The 23,041-nt window shown below is 42.0% G+C and overlaps 1 protein-coding gene across 15 annotated transcripts in view; it reads left to right on the top strand.

Moving 5' to 3' along the window:
- NFAT5 (nuclear factor of activated T cells 5) overlaps nucleotides 1–22,815 on the top strand; it is a 157,522-nt gene extending 134,707 nt beyond the window's left edge. For 10 of the 15 annotated variants that reach the window (XM_025184223.2, XM_075939770.1, XM_075939777.1 and 7 more), the window contains 4 exons: nucleotides 5,295–5,443; nucleotides 7,144–9,568; nucleotides 12,312–12,558; nucleotides 13,389–22,815. In XM_025184223.2, the coding sequence (XP_025040008.2) occupies nucleotides 5,295–5,443; nucleotides 7,144–9,568; nucleotides 12,312–12,550 (2,813 nt within the window). In that variant the 3' untranslated portion in view covers nucleotides 12,551–12,558; nucleotides 13,389–22,815. The remainder of the gene's footprint in view (nucleotides 1–5,294; nucleotides 5,444–7,143; nucleotides 9,569–12,311; nucleotides 12,559–13,388) is intronic. The other 5 variants (XM_075939769.1, XM_075939771.1, XM_075939778.1 and 2 more) reach the window with 3 other exon arrangements.
- Nucleotides 22,816–23,041: the final 226 nt, after the last annotated feature.

Raw genomic sequence — 23,041 nt, 5'->3', positions numbered from 1 at the left:
GACCACTGTTACGTAGGCCTCAGGCTTGTGCTTCATCAGCTTTTGTTTCAGGCCCTCATCTTACTACACAGGCAAACGTGGGATGATCTGACTCACAGTAGGTAGATAGAAAGCTGGCTAGATTGTCAGGCTCAACAAGTAGTGATCAGTGGCTCAACGTCTGGTTGGCAGAGACAAGCGGAGTGCCCCTAGGATCGGTTCTGGGACCGGTTTTGTTCAACATCTTTATTAATGACCTGGGTGAGAGGATGGATTGCACCCTCAGCAAATTCGCAGATGACACTAAGCTGGGAGAAAAGTAGATACGTTGGAGGGCAGGGATGGGGTCCAGTGTGATTTAGACATATTGGTGGATTGGGCCAAAAGAAATCGGATGAGGTTCAACAAGGACAAGTGCAAAGTCCTGCACTTGGAACAGAAGAATCCCAAGCACTGCTATATGCTGGGAACCGATTGGCTAAGCAGCAGTTTTGTAGAAAAGTACCTGAGGATTGTAATCGATGAGAAGCTGGATATGAGTCAACAGGGTGCCCTTGTAGCCAAAAAGGCTAATGGCTTATTAGGCTGCATTAGCATGAGCATTGCCAGCAGATCTAGAGAAGTGATTATTCCCCTTTATTTGGCACTGGTGAGGCCACATCTGGAGTATTGCGTCCAGTTCTGGGTCCTCATTACAGTTTGCAGAAGAGTGTGTGTGTGGGGGGGGATTTGATAGCGACCTTCAACTCCCTGAAGGGAGGTTCCAAAGAGGCTGGAGAGAGGCTGTTCTTAGTGGTGTCAGATGGCAGAACAAGGAGCAACGGTCTCATGTTGCAGTGGCGGAGGTCTAGGTTGGATATTAGGAAAAACAATTTCCCTAGAAGGATGGGGAAGCCCTGGGATGGGTTCCCTAGGGTGGTGGTGGAATCTCCATCCCTAGAGGTGTTTAAGTCCCAGCTTGACTAAGTCCCAGCTTGACAAAGCCCTAGCTGAGATGATTTAGTTGGGGTTGGCCCTGCTTTGGGCAGGGGGTTGGACTCAATGACCTTCCAAAGTCTGCCAACCCCTATGGTTCTAACTGGCTCGGAAAGCTTACTCTGGGAGTAATTGTCAGTGGTTCTCAAGCAAGCAAGACGGGCATATTGAATGGCGGTCCTGGTTCTGTCATGGATCTGGCTCTGTTCAGGATCTTCAGAATGATTTGGAGAATGACAGAGAGTGTACACTGATAGTTTAACTGCTGCAGGCCTCTCAGCTTGGTGTCAAATGCTTTGAAGGCTGGGAGTAGAATTCAAAATGAATTTGACAAACTAGGGAAATGGTCTGAATTACATAGGGTGAAATTTAGTAACAACAAATACGGAGTAGTGTACTTTGGAAGGAATTATCAGTTGCACAAACACACAATGTGAAGTGCCTATTTTGAAGGAAGACTGCACAGAAGGATCTCAGTGTTCTCGTAGATCACAAACTAAATATGAATCAGCAATGTATTTAAGTTGCAAAAAAAAAATCATTTGAACATGTAATGGAAGGAGTGTTGTAAGCAAGACACAGTAATTATTCTGTTCTGTTCAGCGCCGATAAGGCTTCAGCCGGAGTACTATGTCCCATTCTGAGCAACATGCTTCAGAAGCAATGTGGACAGACTAGAGAAAGTCCAAAGAGCAACGAAGATGATTAAAGGTTTAGAAAACATGACCTACAACAAAATATTGAAAAAATTGAGTTTATTTAGTCTGGAGAAGGAAGATTGAGGGATGACATGATTGTCTTCAAGTATGTATAAGATTGATTATTAAGAGGAGGGTAATAAATTGTTCCCCTGAATCACTGAGGATAGGACAAAAAATAATGGTCTTAAATTGTGGCAAAGGAGATTTAGGTTGGATATTAAGAAATGCTTCCTGACTAGCAGGGTAGGTAAGCACTGAAACCGTTTACCTAGGGAATCTGAGAACCTCTGTTATTTGAGGTTTTAAAAAATAAGTTAGACAAACACCTTTTAAAAATGGTCTAGAAAATATTTCATCTTCGCACAGCGCAGGGCACCGACCTATTCAGATCCCTTCCAGCCCTACATTTCTGATTCCTTGTTTTTATTTTCTTTCTCCTCAAGAGGGGAGTTAAAAAAAAAAAAAATCTAATTTATCACCCACAGCTTCCCAAAAATGGAATACCACATGAGATGAGCAGTTAAACAAAAGCATAATTCTTGTTCTAGGTCCCTTTTGAAAATGACAAATAAAAAGATCCCTTCCACTATGGGTAGAGTAAAATCCATTGGATCTGATGCGAACTGGGATCAGTTTTCGCTGCAAAACTGTTTCATAAACTGGGCTATCCCTAAATAACACGTCTGTCAAATGCATGAAAAATAAAAAACCCAAACCACCAGAAGCTCACCTCTCCAGAGGCTCTTCAAAAGCACTTCCCACATGTTTCCTATCAGCAATCAAATTGCCTCTCTGGCTGTCTCAGGGTCTAGCTATTCAGGTTCCTCCAGCCCCAAGAAGGGGGTGCATTTTCTGTAGTTTGAGCTGCTCCAGATTAAAGTGTCATCTTCCTATGAGTCCCTAGTCCTGGGCCATTATTCTGCCCTTCCTGAATTGGATTGACTGCTATGCAACTGTAGTATGGTGTGGGGCCCAAAGTAGCCCATTCACCCCTTTCTGGGGTTATTGGTTTATAAATGCCAAAACCTACTTCCACTGCGGATTCTTCTCTGTAGTCCAGAGCTTTTGTCTGCGTCTAGGTAGCCTTCATACTGGATCACCCAGAATGCATTACACATCAGTTATAGGGAATGGTACAAATGATTTAAAGAAATGGTTACCCAATTGTTTGTGTAGATGAAGTGCTGTCATTTTCATTCTGCACTGACATGGGTAATAACGTAGTGGAAAAACACCTGCACCTAGTTTACTCTAACACTTCCGCCATTGCTGTACAAACAGTGCAAAAAGGCATAGTACTGATGTACTCGTTATGGCTACATGTGGAACTTGGATGAGGGCAGGAAAGGGAAGAGGCTCTGAAGTTATATAATCTGTGCACATCAGTGCTATGCAGTGTGTATTTTATTATAAAAAATAGCAATATCATACTCTTCTACTGAGATTGTTAATGATTTAACAGAGGAAGAATGTTAACACAGTACTTATGCAAAGTATTTTTATTGAGCTCTCAATTCAAGGGCCTTAGAGGAAAAACTGTCTCATAAATCCATGTGCACATTAATGACTCGTACATGTAAATTCACTGAGTCCATTATTCCATTCCTCTGTTGATTTATATCCTTCTCTCTCCTCTTGGTAAGGTGTCCTGGCTATTTAAATCCTTTCTTGTTACTAATCCTTGCAGCTGTTCTCTGCAAGAGGCAGCTCTGCCAAATTGAGTGAGCTGAGCAGCCAGGAACAAATCCAATGAGCTTTACATATAATGTTACATAACTAGCTGCTAGGCTTTGCTATGATCATCACTGAGCTTTCCCGTTTCTCAAGGGTATTTCTGTACGTTACACATGGGATTCTTTCCATTACAATGGTAACCTATCCATTTTACGGAAAAAGAAAATAAACGTAAAATCTATTGTTCTAACAGTCTGAAAGAATGCTAGAGTTCCGACCCATGTCATTGTTGTGCAGAAGGCTAACTTTCGAGATGTTACCAGAGTTTAATCTCAGGGCACCCTTTAAAATTTGGAAAAAGTGTGCATGTATGTGGGCCCACAAGTTTTGGATCTCTGGCTAAAGACCTGCTCTATATCTCACGTTGCCTCTGTAATACTAAATGTATTCTGAGTGTGTTGGTGATGGTATCAGTCTCTAGATACTGTGCTGTGTAACTACATAAAGAGTGCAGTACTGGGAGAGTATACATTTAAAGAACTACTAAAGCACAACAAAATCCTGTAATACTTTATTGCTTTTTCAAAGTGCATCCAATTTCTTCTGTTGGTTTTCATTCTCCCAGCCAAATGTTGAAAAGTCTAAGAAATATGCCTTTGAGTGTGAACCAACATGTCATTGTTAGTGTCTAACCCATATATCATTAGGATTTACAATTATTTTTGTGCTACCATAGTTGTTTATCTGCCACTTCTTCAAAAATGCATTCAAGAACTTTATTCTTTGCTAACTGGCCAGTATGTAAAACCTGTGATTTAACTTTATGGAGACATTCCAAAACTCAACTGATGGAAAGAGGAAGAGGAGCTTATTTGGCTATTTATACCTTATGTTCCACTAATGACTAAGGACTTATTATTCAAGACACAGAATGTTCTTTTGGGAGAGAACCTTTGATCTCTGGCAGAGTTAAGTGTCCTAGGAACATTGACGAGGACATAAGTATTGTCCAGCGCACTTAACAGAAATAATTTTGTAGTTAATGTAATGTTATGCTGTATGTATATTACCAACAGGAAAATTGTTCCATAGCTTTGTTTTGGGGTCTGGGATAAGAAATTCAAAAGATAACAGCCTTTAATAAAAAGGCTAGCGCTTCATTGAATTCAGACTTCATATATTTTACTTCTTGATCTTAGACTTGCAGTTTCAGCAAACTTTTGAGATTAAATATTTCCATTTTATTCACATCCAAAACTGACAATTGGTATTAGACACAATTTGCAACTAGATTAGAAAGGATTTAAGACTGAAAAAATAATTCCTCGAGAAGCTTAAAGTTTGGAAACATTTAGAGGACAAAGTGAGATCGATCTTTCTATGTGCTGCATCATAAAGCTGACATACAGATCAGGACACGTGTGTGGGTTTATTGGTTTGGTTGGGTTTTTTTTGTTTTTTTTATAGTGCTTCTCCTAATGGAAACTTAACTAGACTGCTTTGTGAACTTGCCATTGTGCAAAGGTATCCTAATACCAGATTGCAATATGAAACAGTCTCAAATGCAATAGTTACGATTTTTCAGATTGAAATAATTTGCCATGACCCTAGAAGTTTGTAATGTAGACAGTTTTGAGCATCGGTATGCAGGTCTAGAAATGTCCTCTTATGTGAAATGCAAAAGTATAGCATTGCATCCTGTTTCTACAATTGTTTGATTCATAGGGTTTAATTTGTGTTCCAAGATTGTTTCAAGGTTTCTTACTTTCATAGTGATTTCTCTCCATTTTAGCATGCTGTCTCCTCTGAAGAGGAAATATATGGCATCCCAGCAAAACTGCATTGGAAAAAAGCCACCATCTCCCTAGTAGTCTGGCACTAAAGAATCAATACATTGTACCGTGATTTTTAGAAGAGATAATGCAAGGCAAAATTTTACCAACTCTTCTCTGTTTTTATCTGCAGCAGTGACAGTAACTGGCTGTAACCTGGATAAGGTAAATATTCTCCCTAGTGCCTTGATAACTCCACTTATACCGACCAGTGTGATTAAGAATGAAGATGTAGCTCCAATGGAAGTTACAGCTGAAAAAAGATCTCCCACCATCTTCACAGTAAGTTAAATTGTGACCCTATTAGGCTGACTATCCAAGCTTTGGGCATGATACCATGTCAGACTGTTTTCTGGTAGTGTGTAGCAGAGGAGAGAAACAGGAGAGTGGTGAAAACTTCATGGTCCAAATCCAGTCAAGCCTGCACTGCAGACATGCACATAAAGCAGTGAGTGAGTCTCTTAAGTCATCAACAGCAGCTGTTACTCCTGTGTTTGTCCTCAGAGAAACTGATTGTGGAGGAGCACAAGTGTATACATTATATTTGGAATTGGGGAAGGAAAAACACATAGATAGGAAAGAATATAAGAGGCCAGACTGAGTAAAGGAAAAAAATTATGACCCAGTGCCAGGGGAAGGAGATGGTTATCAGTCGATTACTTAAGAAAAAAATTGGGTAGCCCTGACCAATGGCTTGTTTGGAATGCCTTTTGCTTCTTTCATAGGACAGTGGAAATTTTCCTCTGAGAGTGACCTTCACTGATGCTTTAGGATATAGTTGTAGTTAATAAGATGTCTACTGCTGCCAAAAGAGATCAGTCACATACCGTAGCAGATTTGAAAAGGCAGTGCAACGTTTTAACCAATAATCTTTGTAGTTATGATTGCTACAATAAAGACAATCAAATCTGTTGTTTCGATGCATAAACAGATGATGAAAGGAATTTTCACCCATGTACTTAGAAGAATTGGATAGATCTATTAAGAGGGGGTTTATTCACATTTCACTGAAACATCAGATTGTGGGCTGTTGTAGACAAAACACTGGTCTTCATGGACGAGTAGTATCACAAGGAAGATGGTGTGTATATGTGTGGGAAACTCCCATCTGTGAAACCATAAGCCAGCTGTAGGATAAAATAACTTGTTCAGTTTGTTTTTAAGCCATTAATAGTAAAAATTGATGGGCTAATTCAATATGGGAAATTGGTTTGCAGCCCTTAACTTTTAAGCTGATTCTTGTTCTGGCAGAGGTGGAGAGCGTGCCTTAGAATCCAGAGAGTATCTTTCTTTGTGGGAGACTAAATTTTTGGCAGGAAGAATTTAGACTTAGACACATAGGCCAGCAGTTTCTGATTTTCATAGCTGTTGAGCACTTTATAGTTCACTTTGGCTTCATTGGAAGTAGTGGATGCTTAGTATCTTCGAAAATCAAGTCACTTTTATGAAGTTGCCTAACGGTGGAATTGAATGCTTAAACTGTATGAACATTTTGGGTTTGTTTAGATCACTTATTACTTGCAAAGCAGAATGGCTGGTAGTATTTACTTTTTCTGAAGTCTCCTTGGAATCATCTGTTTGCATGTATGTTTGCCCTGGCTTTATCCTAACTGCTGTTGTTTCACTGACAGTGCAGCAAATAAATAAAACCTTTCTGTATTCATTTTGCTGCGTTATAACAGAAATAGCCATACAACGGTGATACTACTAATGTTCTTCAACTATTCTCCAACTTTACTTGGGTTATACCAGCAAATTTACCTTCACCCCCTTCCTGCAGCAGTATTTCCCTTCCTCTGTTGTTCTTCTCTTTTACTTACTATGTCTTTATCATTTGGATATGTTGTCCAGCTTTGAGAGACAAAAGCTGATACTCGTACCTTACAGCTGAACCTGCCTGCATGTAGTTGAGGAATGAGATTTTCAAGTATGACTCAGCTTCTCCTACACACTTTTTAATGTGTATTGCTTTTTTTTCCAAGCAGGCTTCAAAGGTGGTTGGACCAACTCAACAAACATTAGAAAGTATGTCCAGCATATCAGGAACAGGAGGAGCCTTTTCAACTGCTGCCTCTCATTTACCTTCTGAAAGTGACAAACAGCAGCAGATACAGCATAAAGTGTACAATTCAGAGACTCTGACTACTATCCAAACACAGGACATTTCACAGCCTGGTAGCTTTCCAGCAGTCTCTGCTCCAAGCCAGTTGCAGAACAGTGATGCATTGTTGCAGCAAGCTGCACAGTTCCAGAGCAGAGAGTCTCAGTCCAGAGAGGTGTTGCAGTCAGACAGCACTGTAGTTACTTTGTCACAGCTGACTGAGGCTTCGCAGCAACAGCAGTCAACACTATCCGAACCAGCGCAGACACTACAGCAACAGATCTCCTCAAGTATTTTCCCATCCGCAAACAGCGTGAGTTCGTTTCAGAACACTATACAGCAACTGCAAGCTGGAAATTATCCAGCCAACGCTGCCAGTGGCAGCAGTGGAAATGTTGACTTGGTCCAGCAAGTCTTGGAAGCTGAACAGCAGTTATCTTCTGTTTTGTTTTCTGGGTCAGATAGTGAGGATGTCCAAGAACAACTCAATGCGGACATTTTTCAGCAAGTTAGTCAAATACAGAACAGTGTAAATTCTGGGATCTTTTCCTCGTCTGAGACAGTCCATTCCAGGCCAGACAGCCTTCTGTCTGGAAGAGCTGAAAATGTCCATCCTCCGCCTGAGAGCTCGCTGTCCAGTCAGCAGCAACAGCAGCAGGCAATGGAGACTTCTGCAGCAATGGTGATTGGAATGCAGCAAAATATGTGCCAGGGTGCAACACAGATGCAATCGGATCTCTTTTCCTCAGCAGCGCCAGGAAATGGAAACCTCCAGCAGCCCCCTGTTTACCAGCAAGCTTCCCACATGATAAGTGGGCTGTCAGCCAGCGAAGACATACAGATGCAGTGTGAGTTATTCTCCTCCTCTTCTGGTGTTTCTGGGAATGAAACTGGTACTACTGCTCAGCAGCAGGTCTCCGCTAATGGCTCTGCCATGTTTCAGACATCGAGTTCTACAGATGGAGAAGAAACTTCAGGACAGAATAAACAGATGCAAAACAATGTGTTTCAGACCATGGTTCCGATGCAACACAGTGGGGAAGGCCAGCCTCAAGTTAACCTTTTTTCATCTACGGAAAACATGATGGCTGTTCAGGCAAGTGGAACTCAGCAGCAGGGAGGTGGACTGTTTCAGCAAGGTGCGGAAATTCTGTCTATTCAATCAGGAAGTTTCATGCAGCAGTCCCCACATTCACAAGCTCAACTTTTTCACCCTCAGAATCCCATTGGTGATGCTCAAAATATATCCCAGGAATCACAAGGGTCTATTTTTCACAGTCCAAATTCAATTGTCCACAATCAGACCACTTCCTCTTCCTCGGACCAATTGCAGGCTCCGATGTTCCACTCCCAGAACACCCTGGGTGTATTGCAGAGCTCTTCTGTACCTCAAGACCAGCAATCAGCTAACATGTTCCTTTCCCAGAATGCAATGAACAACTCTGTAACTCAAGAAGAACAGATGTCGTTCTTTGCAACACAGAATTCCATTTCTCCACTCCAGACAGCCACAAACACTGAGCAGCAAGCTTCTTTCCAGCAGCAAGCACAGATATCCCACATTCAGAACCCCATGATTCCCCAAGATCAACCCCAAGCTCAGCCCGCTCAGCAAGGTTTGTTTCAGTCACAAGTATCAATAGGCTCCCTCCAATCTAGTCCAATGCCCCAGAACCAGCAAGGGGCCATCTTCCAGTCTCAACATTCAATAGTTGCTCTTCAGAGTAGCCCTCCAACCCAAGAACAGCAGCAGCAGAACATGATGTTCAGTACTTCAGATACCATCAATACAATTGCTTCTCAGAAACAGACCATGATTTTCAACCCAAATCAAAATCCGATCACTAATCAGGAGCAGCAGAACCAATCGCTTTTTCATGCACAGTCCAACATGGCACCAATGAATCAAGATCAACAGCCCATGCAGTTCCAGAGTCAAACTGTGACTCCACTTCAGAATCCTGGGTCCAGCCAAGCAGAGCCACAGCAGCCCAACATGTTCCATAACTCACCCCAGATTCAGTTGGTTCAAGGATCACCTGGTTCTCAAGAGCAGCAAGTCACCCTCTTCATTTCTCCAGCTTCCATGTCTGCCTTGCAGAATAACATGGGCCAACAAGAACTGCAGCAGTCTCCCATCTACTCTTCTCAGAGCAATATAACAGGCATTCAAGGAACAACTTCTGCCGCACAGCAGCAATCTTCTTTGTTCCACAATTCAGCAGGAAGTGCTATCAACCAGCTGCAGAATTCTTCTGCTTCATCTCAGCAGACTTCAGGAATATTCCTCTTCGGCATTCAAAATGGTAAGTGGTAAGAATTCTTGATTCTAATAGTATAGTTTAGAAAAACAGCTACTTTGGAGGCTACCAAATTGTGTTTGTACAGCTCTGTAGAAGAGTAAAGTGCTAAGTGGTAATGGTTAGAATCCTTTGATTGAAAATGTTCGTTATTAAAGGCAGGAAGTAAGTAAATTATACCCTTGCCTTTGAAAAACTGTTGCATTCAGTGGAAGCTGCAAAAAGCTTGTGTGTTTGTATAAGCCAACACTTGCTTTTCTGATGGCTAAACTAGGGATGTCAGTGTGTAGTCGACTACGCGATTAATTGATATGCCTGGGCTAATCTTGTCGACTACATGCATTTTCCCCCTTGCTGCTTCTGTGTAAGAGGCAGAAACGGGGGGAGGGGGGGAAGCCAGTGCCTGTGAGGAACTGGCTTTAAGCAGGCTCTCTACGAGCGCTGGATCTGCCTGCACCCTTCCATCCCTGCGCTGCTGCCTCTGATAGAGAGGCAGCAGCCTAGAGGGTGAGGGAAGGAGGCTGGAGTTGATACGTGCTTGGAGCCGGCTTTGAAGCATGCTCCCCATGTGTCCAGCTCTGTGGACCCGCCTGCCCCCTCCTGCTGCCTCATACAGAGGGGGGGCAGGCAGAAGCTGGTGCCAGCTCCCCCCAGCATCAGCTCTTCTACAAGAGGTAGCAGCATGGGGGCACGGGTAAGGGAGGCTGCCACAAAGCAGCCTCTGTCAGCAGCGGCCTGGGCTCACCACGGACAGAGGCTGGTCCACAACAGCAGCCACTGTCTGAGATGAGTCCAAGCTCCTATGGACCAGCCCCCATCCATGGGGAGCTCAGACACCCGCAGACAGGGATTGCTGTCCTCTGGGAAGCTGATACAGTGGCAGCCATGTGGGATAGCAGAGGGCTCCCTGGGAGTGGGGCTGGGAGCATACTGGCTGCTGGCCCCGCCACTGGGGGGCGATCGAATAGTCGTGTAACTGCTAAAATTTCATGCGGTTACATGACTGTTCAATTGCACTATGTCTAACATCCCTAGGCTATACACCCGATAAACATTTATCCAAAAATACCAAATAGTCACCGTGACGCACTAGTGGTTGGAACAGGAAATGTGAAATCGGTGCTCAGTTAGACTTCATAGAAGTCTGAGTAGTTAATTCGTGTTTATACTTATATAGCAGTAGTAAAAGAACATGTTTTAAAAAGTCAGGGAAGTTATTTAAGAGCTTGTTAGTACCCCATATTTTCTGCCTGTGAAGGTGCTTATACACTCTAATCCAGAGGTGGGGAACCTCTTTTGAGTCAGGGGCCACTGGCCCCCAGAAAAATAAGTCATGAGCTGCACACAGGTGAGAAGGAAAAACCCCCACCCTCATTGACATCGCCCTGACAGAGCAGAAGAAAGATGCTCCTCACATTCCCCTCACACACCAGAGCCTAGGGGTGGCCCAGGCTAGTAGATTGTGCGCTCCAGCCCCACGGTGTGGCAGCAGGAGGGCTGGAGCACCTGCACGGGCTTCCCAATGCTGGGGGGAGAAGCCCTGAGGCTCAGGGACCGGATTCAGGCAAGCCATTGGCCGCATCCAGCCTTCGGGCCTGCGGTTCCCCACCCCTGCTCCAATCAAATCACTTTGGGAATATTCCTCTTTGGCATTCAAAATGGTAAGTGGTAAGAATCCTTGATTCCAATAGTACAGTTTAGAAAAACAGCTACTTTGGAGGCTACCAAATTGTGTCTGTACAGCTCTGTAGAAGAGTGAAGTGCAAAGTGGTAATGGTTAGAATCCTTTGATTGCAAATGTTAGTCATTAAAGGGATGTTAGACCTCGTTTTTTTAGGTTTACTGGATCTTTTGAAAAAGCCTTCCCTTTTCGAAAGAACTATGTCTAGATTGCGGTTTTACTTTCGAAATAGTGCTTTTTTGAAAGAGCGCTATGATGCAATTATGCAAATGAAGCACAGAAAATTCAAATCCCAGCTTCATTTGCAATATCAAAGTGCCTAATTTACATCCCTCTGACGAAAGAGGATGTAGTCTAGACACACCCTGGATGTCCTGCTGAAGAAAGGGGGAAGCTGATACCAAATGGCAATTGCAAATTTATGGCTATCTAGTTTGTAGATGAATATTGGTGACGGGAGCTCACCAGCCAGGTGTGAGAAGCATGAACGGAATGCAAGGAATTTCCCTTCACTCCCTGATCGTGTGGGGAATGGGATGAAAAGCAAGCCAAGAGCGCACAGCTACTGCCCTCCCGAAATGGCGCCATTGCTTAGCATGCCCACTGGTCACCTGATCACCCTGCAGCAACAAGACCCAGTGCCTGACATTCCATTACCCAGTACAGGGCGCGCCCTGTAGTTTGAAACCTCCTGGTGTAGATGACACTGTTTCCATCCTTTTCTTTCAGTAAGACACTTCCCCCGATTTCTGGGATGTTAATAGTATGATTTTAAGAGCAGCTGAGATCTTCAAACGTATACTAGTGTGTTAACAAACTCTCTCCGAGGATTTCCAAGTTTCAGTATCTGTGTATAAAGGCTTAATTCTATTCCCGGCACCGCTGTAGCCTGATGGGTGACTGGGCAAGGGACGTCACGCTTTGTGACTCAGTTTCTCCGCCCATTAATGGGGATAATTTTACAGACTGTGGTAAAGCACTTTGAGATTTACTGATGTAAAATGCTAGGTAAGAGTTAGAGATTATCATCATTGCTTATTGTGTTCATCTTCATTCCTTTCTTAACAGACTGTGGCCAGCTTTTAACTTCTGGACCGTCTACACTGCCAGATGAGCTGATGGCTATAAGTCAGCCAAGTCAGCCACAAAGTGAGGGGCAACCAGCAGTGACAACTCTTCTGTCCCAGCAAATAACTGAGAACTCTCCCCTGCCTTCATCTATGACAACCAATCAGGGTATAGAGAAAATTGATGACTTACTGGTCTCGTTACAAAGCCAGGGGAACAACATGGCTGGCTCATTTTAATTAGCCAAGTAAGTAATGAATTTGGGTGTGTGGGACTCCTTGCTAGTCATGCAGTGATATTTATTTATGCCTCTTGTTTTAACAGATGATGACTTTGCAATCAGAAATCTGTAGAAAATAAATGATCCAATTTAAGTTTTGTTGTGGAGTTGCCCATTCGTTGTTCTGTAACCTGGCATTGCAGTTTAATAATTCTAATGACAAAGTTAAGGTGCGTGGGTCACTCTCAGCTTGACCCAACATCTCTGTGAACAATCAGCAAATCTGGCTTCAGTTAAAATTGTAGGTTTCTTGTGGATGTATTAGACTCCACTTGAATCTATAGTCCCATTGTGCTGAAATGGTCTGCCTGAGAGCCAGGTTCTGCAGGAAATAGTGCTTCTTGAAAAAGCACCGCTTGCCAAATCATTGTTACAACTGAGCCTGTACAACAGCAGGGTGCTAGGAAGTGTCTGTTGCTGGAAGGTGCTTTCCCCCAACCTCTACATTGCAGGAAAAGTTCTGCTCGTGCATGAGCATTAAGTATATATGGGCTCTTCAGTCCCAGGGTAGCCACAGCATCCAGCTGTATCCAACCTGTGTCATGATGTTCTGCTTCCCAAAACTCCCAGATTTTTCAACTGGATGCTGTGCTTTTTGCTTTCCCAGCTAAACTGTTGTGTAATGATGATGTAAACTGGAAAAAAATGAGTCATACATATTTTGCCCCAGAAATGGCTGCATTTTTGCACTGGTCTCGATTTAAGTCTGTAGTTTGTAAAGTGCTTTCAAATGAAGGAGCTACATATAAGATGAGACTTATTAGTTATGCCTAATTCTGCTTTGTTTTTAATTTCAGAAATTCTGTGAAGGAACAGATGATGTTGAAGATCCCTTCAGACCCTGTGGCTCTGATTAGGGTGTATGGAGCTTCAACTGTTCTGTCAAAGGATGGCCTGCACCCAAGCAAACGTGTAGATTTCACCCTCTTTTCTAAAGAGCACACATGCTGCCTACTGCAGTGTCTAGCTATTGAGTCTATAATGATAGCATTTGAGACTCCTGAGGCCAATAATGGCTGAAAAGCTATGCTTTGTGTTACAGGGGGAGGAATTGGACCATTACCATGCTCTTAGGCCCCATTAGTCAATGGGCTGCTGTTTTAATTCAAAGCATGACTGCTCAGCTATTATTGTTAGAAAATAACACGTTATCATGTTTACTTTTTCTTTTCTTCGCTTCCTCCTTCACGGCCCCTCAGTTGAGCAGGAAAGCTTGTGAAGCAGGAACACCATGGGCCCTAACTCAAGCTGTGATTCATGGCATAGCAGCCAGTGTGGGAATTGCAGTTTTGACAATCGACCTGAAGGACGTTAATCTAGAAGGTGGTGGTATAAAGTATACAAGCAGAAAGTCTGCTACAACTCTAGGAGCAGCCAGCGAGGTGTAGGTATTTCTCATCTGAGGTTGTGATTAACAGCTTTCTATGTGTCTGTACTGATGGCTTTAGATCTAAACTGCATAGAGTAAGAATTGGGTGGCTCTATCAAAATTAAGGGGAAAGTCACAGTAAATTGTTCTAAAATACCTTGACCTGAAGAGAGCAGTCTGCCTGGCTGGAGAAACAACTGCTTCATGCCTCTCGCTAGTTCTGCATAGCTTAGAACTTAGACATCATCCCTCCTCATGCCTGGCTGCCCTCTTCCCTTCTTTCTAGACACTTCTCTCCCCACCCCTAACTTTATGCTATTTTATTTCTCAGGCAAATACAAATATGCTACTGGTTTTAGAAACCTGAAGTAACTCTTAGGCATCCAAGGCACCTCTTATTGAGGTAGCAAAGTGTCAAGCCAGTGGCTGCATCTTGATAGTCACCAGAGCGTGTGGAAGTGAGAGAATGCTGGTTTTGTGTGCATCCTCCAAGCTCCCCAAATCCTATAGAAACTCTGCTTTTTCCTGTTGTTGCTGGTGTAAAGTCTTAAATGGTATCCCATATGGAGGGGAAAACCTAATTTTTCACCATTTTTAAAAACCTCATTTGAAGCTGAGCTGCTGCATCTTTGTAGCTTTCTCAGTTCTGTGCAGGTTTGAAACACCCTTTTTACTAGCATTTCCCATATGCTGCAGCCTCTGCGGGGGTCACACCTACACTAATTAAAAACAGCTCACTCGTGTTTTACAGCGTCTAAAAATAACCCACTCCAGGCCATGCAATTGTAGTGTGAGGCGTGCGGATTCTTTCAGATGCTCCGACTAGCCCAAGAGAAGCATACATCTCGCTACAACTTCAGGCAGATGTTTTCTTCAGTCTTTCCCACTCCTGCATGTAGAAAGCTGTTAATGCCGGTCAGAGACAAACAGCTGACGTTGGCTATCGTGCCTTGGTGTGGTGTAGTTGGTTGGCATCCTGTCACTTTTCATTTTGGTGTTTTAAGCAATGGAGGGTAGCCTGTAAGTGATTTTTAAGTTACCCTAGTATGTGTACGGCGTGCTTTTTCTAACTTGTGCACCTAGTTGAGCCATGTAGAGTTGTTCTTTGTTTTTAACGGTTTTTCCCTTGTGTTAGTCTGTCACAATGTTCATTTCTTCTGTGTGTTTGTGTGTGTACGTGTGTGTCTGTCTGTCTCTCTCTCTCTCATTGAGAGGCATTTAATTACGTTTTCAGTAGTAAGGCTTCTTGCCGATATGAAGGGAACTTTTCAGAAAGAGACCTGCTCTGGGTCATTTAATTTTGAATACAGTTTTCAATCGTTCAAGTTTTGGATGGTTTATATCTAATGTGTGTTTCATTTTTTTGGAAAGCTATATTTTGTATTTAGGAAATGGTATACTATTTTGCTATTTGTACTGAGTGAGTACATTGGCATAAATATAAAAATTTATATATATACATATATATAAAATATTCTTTTTGCCACACATTTTTGTGGTAAATTTGTGAGTTTGTCTGTTCTACCACAACGTGGCGTCTGATAACAGTAGGGGTGAGGGTGGGGTTTGTTAGGTCTTGACTAAGTATTTAAGTACTTTTTGCAACATAAATAGCTTGTTCATCTTGGCCCATTCCATCTGGCAGTGTTTTGTTCCAGTTGGCTCTGGACAACTTCAGTGTGTGTTTGTATCTGTGACACAACAATGGGCTGTAGTCCAGAAACCCAGTTAGACAATTCTATGATTGGGTTTCGTTCAGAATGAGTCATTCAGCTTTTACTCAGTCATTGTCTATTTAATATTTTATTAGTTTATTTCTGTTGTATCTTTTAATTTATATTATACTAACATGTTTGAAATTGTAATCATGTTAAAGAATTTTTTTGTCTATTTCCTAATGTCCAGAACTGCTATTTAGCTTTGAACGATACACTTTTTTTCTTGTTGATTTTTCTCCCTGTAAGAAAAAAGTAAAATAAAAACTTTTTATGGTTCAGGACATGAAAGACCAGCCTCTGAGCACTGAATGGGTGCTGTATGAGGATGCATAGAAGGGTCCTACACAGCAAATCCAAATGGCTGGGGAATGCAAAAGCCTGTGTCAGTTTGTAAGAACATGGTTGGCTTCTGCAAGATCAGCTTGTTCACACTTAGTCTCAGAATGAGGATGTGTGTTGATACCTTGACGGCTGTGTAGTCCTACAGTGGGCACAATGAGGCGATAAGGATGATAAACCCATTTGTGTGTTTTGTTGTGTTCTGCTTTTTTAAAGGAGGCATCTTCATGATGAAATGTTGTTGGTCAGTGTCAAGTCACCAGGGACCAGTTCTCCATTTAATAAGATTGGTGTCCAAAATAGAACCTTTTACCAGGACTGCTACAACTCCCACTGTGGGGGGGTGAGCAACGTTTAAATGAGTGCATATTTTTAGGTTACTACAAGGGCTTTGCTACCATATTCAAATTACTAAATAATGACATATCTGTTTTCTTTTGTGTCAAATTTACTGTCTGTCTTAGGTCAATGTTAAAGTATAACATTTTGAACATGTGATTTGGTTACAAAAAGTATTTGTCTTCTGAATGAAGGGTTTGCTCAGTGGTTGATAAATGCTTGTGCTGCTGCTTTCAAACAACTGTTACAGAGGATAAAGAGGGAGGCTCAATGAGCCAGCAAAGGCCTAGGAAACAGCTTACAGAAGTTGTTTCATGGCAAAAGGACCTAAGTATAATGTGAACCACATCTTTATTCTTTCAGAGCTCTGCTCACATACTGTTTTGATTTCAAGAGTTGACGCTGACTTTTGGAGCTTATCCTTTGTTTTTGTTTTTTATTCCCTGACATATTTAGTCCATAATGTGTCTGCATCAGTATAGGTATTAGAGGAAGAACACACAAAGTAGATTGCCTGCAGAGTTACTGAGAGGTAGGGGAATCAAGTCCAGTCTAGATTAGTTTGAAAAGTTGTACATTATTTAAGGTAAATGAAAATGGGTGTATACACTTTTATATCTTGAGTAGTCAAAAAACCCCACCTATTACCTCTTGTTCATGATAAACGTTGTTTAAGCCAAATTGCCAAAAATCAGTGCTGGGGGCATTATTACAAAAGAAAATTTGCTTTCATATCTGTCAGGCCAGTGTTTACTAATGGACATAAAGGTTTTATAGCTGTATGTACTGGATGGAAAGCTGGAGAACTATGTGTTAGTAGGGTGGATTTTCTCTGCAGTGTTTGTCTCTTTCACAGAACCATAAGATTAGATGGGCCCTCAAAAGGCCTTAATCGAATCCTCTGCCAAGATGCAGGATTTGTTGGGACTAAACCATCGAAGAAATATGGCCATCCAGCCTCTTTTGAAAACCTCCAATGAAGGCGATTCTACAACCTTCCTAGGCAGTTTGTTCTGTTGTCCTATTGTTCTTCCACTTAGGAAGATTTTTTTCTGGAGCATTTCTCCTACAAGAACTCTCTATTAAACCACCTTTAATCCAAAACACACACACGCTCTCCAGCTAGGCTATATTCTCCAGCCTAATGTCACTTTTCCATTAATGTCTCTGACTCTTCCAAACCCCATTTTTCAGATGTTGTCTCTACTGCATGTCTGTTATGTACTATACACCTGTTTCATAGTAACTGATTAATATCCAGGGACACACGCCCTATTAGCTACCATGGTCAGTATCTCTTCTGCCTGTGTCGCATTGTCTGCATGTAGACAACACTAGTGTATAAAAATAAACTTTCATCCTTCAGTGATGAATGAAGTAGGTGGATAGCACTTTTAAGATGTAAAAAAAATTCAAGAAAGCATTAGCCAGATATTTCCAATGGCAGAAGCTAATCATCACTTTCCACTTCACGGTCAGTCCACTTGTTGGCGTTAATTCTCATCTTTTCTTTCAGTGCTTCTCCATACCCAATGCTCTACTATTATTACCTTTGTCACCAGAAACAATTCAAAAGTGGTTTAAGATTTGTTGGGCCAAAATAGATCATTAACCACCAGGCCTTTTGTTTCACTAATTTTACATTAGTGACTGTGTGCTCAGAGCCTCTGAGTGGACACTTTTTATTTTTACTCAGTTAAAATGATTAGGTTCAAGTCTGTCAATTTTGACAGCATCCCTTTTCATGCTTACACAGAGGGCATGTCTAGTTACATCGATACGTGTTTCTCTAATCTTGATGAGCCTTGAGTTTTCCAGTGCTCCTGCCATGACTTTGATTAAGGCAAATTGACCAAGAAGAAATTTCATTCTGTTGCTGTGGTGAGATTGGTGTGTTTTGGTGTTTTTTTTTTTTAAATCCTCAGAGTGTTCTTCCAAAGCCCCCAGAAAGGACAAACCATGCAGGAGCTCAAATCCCTTCTCTGATATAGCTCCATGTGAGCAGTAGGAAAGAAGCTTTGTTATAAAAATTCTTCATTGGATTTAGAGAAATTAAAATAAATATATCGAAAGGTCAAATGTTTATAAACTATAAAAACAAGCTAAACCAGATGGGTGAGGGATCATCTTTCTTTGAACCAGTTTCAAATTTACACAAAGCTTTTCCTCATGTCTGGGAAAGATACTTAGTGTCACTGCTAAAAACAAAGTTATAGAGGTGGTTTAGCATAAGGAGTTAGCATATATTCTGAGGCAGCATTCAACAGTAGCCTGTTAACATCCATCATAAGACAAAAAGGGGAACTAGTGGATTGCAGATTGTTGTAAAACTATAAATCCAGTGTCTTGATTAAGACTGTGTGATTTTTAGTGTCCAGCAAAGTTATAAATTTAAGCTCCCAGGTTTATCTTCTGAACATTTTCTTTGAGGATGAGGCCTGGTAGACCTGGGAGCTTAAATTCATCACTTTGCTGGGTGTTAACAGGCCATTTCACCTTGAATGGTCCCTTTCACTCCTAGTGCTACCCTATATGTTCAGCTTATATGCATTTGCACACCCTCCCCAGACCTGAGGAAGAGCTTGTCTCATCAATGGAAGTTGGTCCAGTAAAAGAGAGAACCTCACCCATCTTGTCTATCTCCTGGCCCCAGCATGGTACAATAACACTGCATACAGGAAGAGAGAAGTTTTACTACAGCAGTGTTTCCCAAATGGTGTTCCGAGGAATCTCGGGGTTCCGCAAAGTGAAATTAAGGTTTCAGCAAGAAAATTCCATCAGAACCTGAACTATTGTCATGGAATGAAATTTTCATTCATTTATGAATTTTATAGAAAACAATTTTCACTTGTGCTGGCCATAAGTGTCCCTGTCTAATGCCAGCTTAGCCAGAGAGTGGGGACGATGATGTCACTACTCAGTGCTGTGCGCGCAGTCGGGTTCCGTGAAATTCTTTCATGTTCAAAAGGGTTCCGTGGCCAAATAAAATTAGGAAAAACTATACGACATAGTTTTATTTCCAGTTGTGTGTGTCACAATAATAATATTGTATCCATTTCCATAGCTCTGTCTAACATCTGAGCAGTGGAAGCATCAAACCTGAGAGGAATGTGTTCTCTGAACTTGGAACTTAAAGTGAGAAAAGGGGAAGGTTATATGGCCACTGGAGAGGAAAGAATTCTCCCAGGGAGAGAGCTGTTCCTGTGGAATAGTCTTGCAAAGGGAATGGCGGAAGAGCCATTACTTGAGATGTTTAAAAGCTAGCTGGATTGATAGTCAAGAGCATATTGTAAGGCTCTTGATGTTGAATTTTGATGAGTCTTTTGGGGACAGATCTTGATAACTCTACATGCTGAAATATTCAGACTGCAGTTCCAGTAATTGTGTATGCAGACAGCTAGTTGTATATGCAAATGTACACAGATTTGCATAAAAAAAGTTGCCTATTAAGAGCCAGATTTAGTGAACTATTTATTGATATGTGATATACACTACTTAAACACTATAAAATATGACACAGCAGAGAAAATCTAGTAAAAATGTACATACAAAATTCTCCAGTTTGTCCTTTTGAGAATATAGAAAGCCTTTTCCTTATATAAATTCCTTGTATATATGTACATATATTCTTGAATATATGTAAATATAGTGCACATAAAAATCCTAGGTGTTTTTTTTAATATATATATATATATATATATATGACTCGACAAATAGTGTAATCTACTTGCCCGTGGCGAGTAGATTACACCTCGGAAGAGCCAGTGCGGAGTGATCTGCGCATGCGCAGAACCGTGCGGCTGGCGAGCAGGGCTCGCTGCCGCTCGGCGAGCCCTTTATATATATATATATATGTATGTCTAGGATGGAGATATGATTAATATGAATCAGACATCATTATACCGGAGAGATAAGGTGAGTGAGGTAATATTTTATTGGATCAACTTTTGTTGTTGGACAATAAAAGAAGTTGATGTAATAAAAGATATTACCTCACCAACTTTATATGTCTCATATCCCGGGACCAACATGCCTAAAACAACACTGCAAACCGTCACTATACCATTGAGTTTATTATATAAATACTGTTGTAGTAGAATTTTTATAACTTCCAAAGAACATAACTGTCCTTAGAGTGCACTTGTTTATCTCAATCTCTTCAATAGCTTAGTAATAAATCGCTGTATAAAAGTGTAAATACTCTATAAGTGGGAAGGGATTAGTAGTATAACAATAAGTATTATCCCAGAATCCTCTTTTGCCTTTCAGAAGTTCACTAAAATCCATAGGATTAAGATGAAATGACTGAAGCATCCTTGTGCTTTTTTAAATTTTTCTATAGTTTTCATTAAACTTGTGGAGGACCCTGTTGTTTTGTGAACTGACAGCCCAGGAAATTGCAGTCCCTAGACAGGTTCAGCAAGGCAGCAGCAGTACATGCTTCCCGCACGCTTCTCTTTGCCAGTTTGCCTCACCCCTTTTCAAGAGGGACCACTTCTCCAGACTTCATTTCCCAGCCTCAGCAGAGGCTCCCAGATAGTGCCAAGGACACAGTGTGGGGTTTGAGGCAGGGTTAGTTAGGGGCTGGATGGATAACAGTAATCCACTTTCAGCAGGGTCACCAAACGTCTGTCAAAGGGTAAACATTTTTACCCCACTACTAAGCTGGGCTAGGTTAAACCAAGGCCTTGGACCTAGCTTCCTTTTGCACTTTTTCTGATTTTTGTACCTAAGGAAAGGTGCTCAAAGACAGGGGTTGCTGAATTTTGTTACAAGGGTTTTTTATGAAAGCAGTCTGACTAGTAAGTTCTCCCCAGTGGTGTCTGACTGTGTGGGAAGCCCCGGACCTACCCGTACTTACTTGTAGACATTGCCCAAAAGTCTAACACTTGCGGCTTCTTTTGCCAGAAATATGCAAATTAGGCTAAGCATGGAATATCGCTGTGACTCATTTGCATACTAATGAGCCGCTATTTTTGCAGAAGAGACTCTTGTGCCAGAAGGAGCTGTCTACACTGCCCCTTCTTGTGCAAGAAAACCCTTCTTGTGCAATGCCACTAAGCCAATTATTTTCAGGAATAACGGCATTGTGCAAGAGGGGTTTTCTTGCACATGAAGGGGCAGTGTAGATGCTCCTTCTGGTGCAAGAGCCTCTTCTGCAAAAATGGCGGCTCATTAGGTATGCAAATGAGGCTCAGCGATATTCCATGCTTAGCCTCATTTGCATATTTCTGGCACAAGAAACCGCGAGTGTAGACATAGCCTTAGGGAAAGATTAAACCCTTAACAGGAATATCCCTTCCTGACAGAAATGAAGAGCAATGTATCTTAGCGCTCTCAGCTTTTCTTGACATACTCTACTTTGACAATAGATTAATCACCAGACACTGAGTTTGGCATGTGTTTGAGTCTAACCACCTCTGCTAGCTCCCTTGCAGTGCCCAAGACCAATGCCCTGACTTCCCTTTTCTCCATTAATGCTGAGCACTTACCTGGTCCTACTGCACTTTTACAGTGGTGCTCTTCCAGGCTCGGAAACTGCCACAAAATGCACAGCCCATTCAAACCAGTCTAAGGGTATCAAAGCTCTTCCTTCCAGCTGCTGATTTCTCATTCGTCCTTCCTTTGCCAGTGCTTGGTTCAAACGCCTACCAGCTGAAAGGCCCAGCCGCAACTCAAATACTAGTTCTGGTCTCCCAGTCATTACAGGGACAGACCCTCAGCTGATGTAAATTGGTATAGCATCACAGATGTCCCTGGAGCAACATCTCTTTACAGTAGCTTAGGTTCTGGTGCAGTGTCCACTTCCTGCATGTGCTCCACCTAGGCATGAGACAGGACTCTGAGCATGGAAATCCCGGTGCTGGTGGATAGCCCCATTGCAGGGGAAAGGTGCAGCATTTCTGGGCGATACGGGATTGGGATCATGCCCGTGTCCTGCTAAAAGGACCGTTACCACCCTGAAGCTTTTCTGTAACATTATTTGATCTAAACAGCTTTTGAGTTTTGTCCCCAGGCCGCTCACTCTTTATAATGGGTAAGCTCCAAACAGCTACAAATTAGAGCCTCCTGCCTCTGTTGTTAATCTGCATAAACCTGACATGCTTGTGTGGATAATTCTAGAGTGGTTTATCTACCTTTCTGTCCTGTGCACAGATCACCACTGAGCTGTCTTTTCTGTTGTCCTGCAATGTGAAAGTAGCACCAGGTATTCCTCTGTGTGTTTCTGTGTCTATGGCTTTCGTAGTTGGGATCTTCAGAGCACTGATACCAGGTGTTTTCAGTTTATTCTATGAGGGGAGATTTCATTTGCATCTATGGTTTTAGCTATCCTGTGATAACTTGTTGAATATTAAAATAAAAATAAATATTTTGCTTCTATTGGGACATTTGTATACTCGCAACTATATTTCTGTAAACAGCTGCAGTCAAGAATAAAACATTGAAAGTTTTCATTTTGCAGCGTGAACTGTCATGTTCTTTCAAAGGCTGCTTGTCTCTTGCTCCAGGGAAAAAGAAGCTACTTTCAGGAAAAAGTGCCTGATGAATCTGCCGGGCTGGTGATGGTGGCTAACACAGGTGAGCCCGAGGCCAGGCTGTTCTCCAGCTCAGGCACACTCATAGAAATTATCTAAGAGAACACTCTTTGCAGCATGACACCTTCCCCAGGCTATTCAGTGATGTC

The sequence above is a fragment of the Pelodiscus sinensis genome, chromosome 12, assembly GCF_049634645.1.
Source record: "Pelodiscus sinensis isolate JC-2024 chromosome 12, ASM4963464v1, whole genome shotgun sequence".
Lineage (NCBI taxonomy): Eukaryota > Metazoa > Chordata > Testudines > Trionychidae > Pelodiscus > Pelodiscus sinensis.
This window is presented reverse-complemented; position numbering and strand designations above follow the sequence as displayed.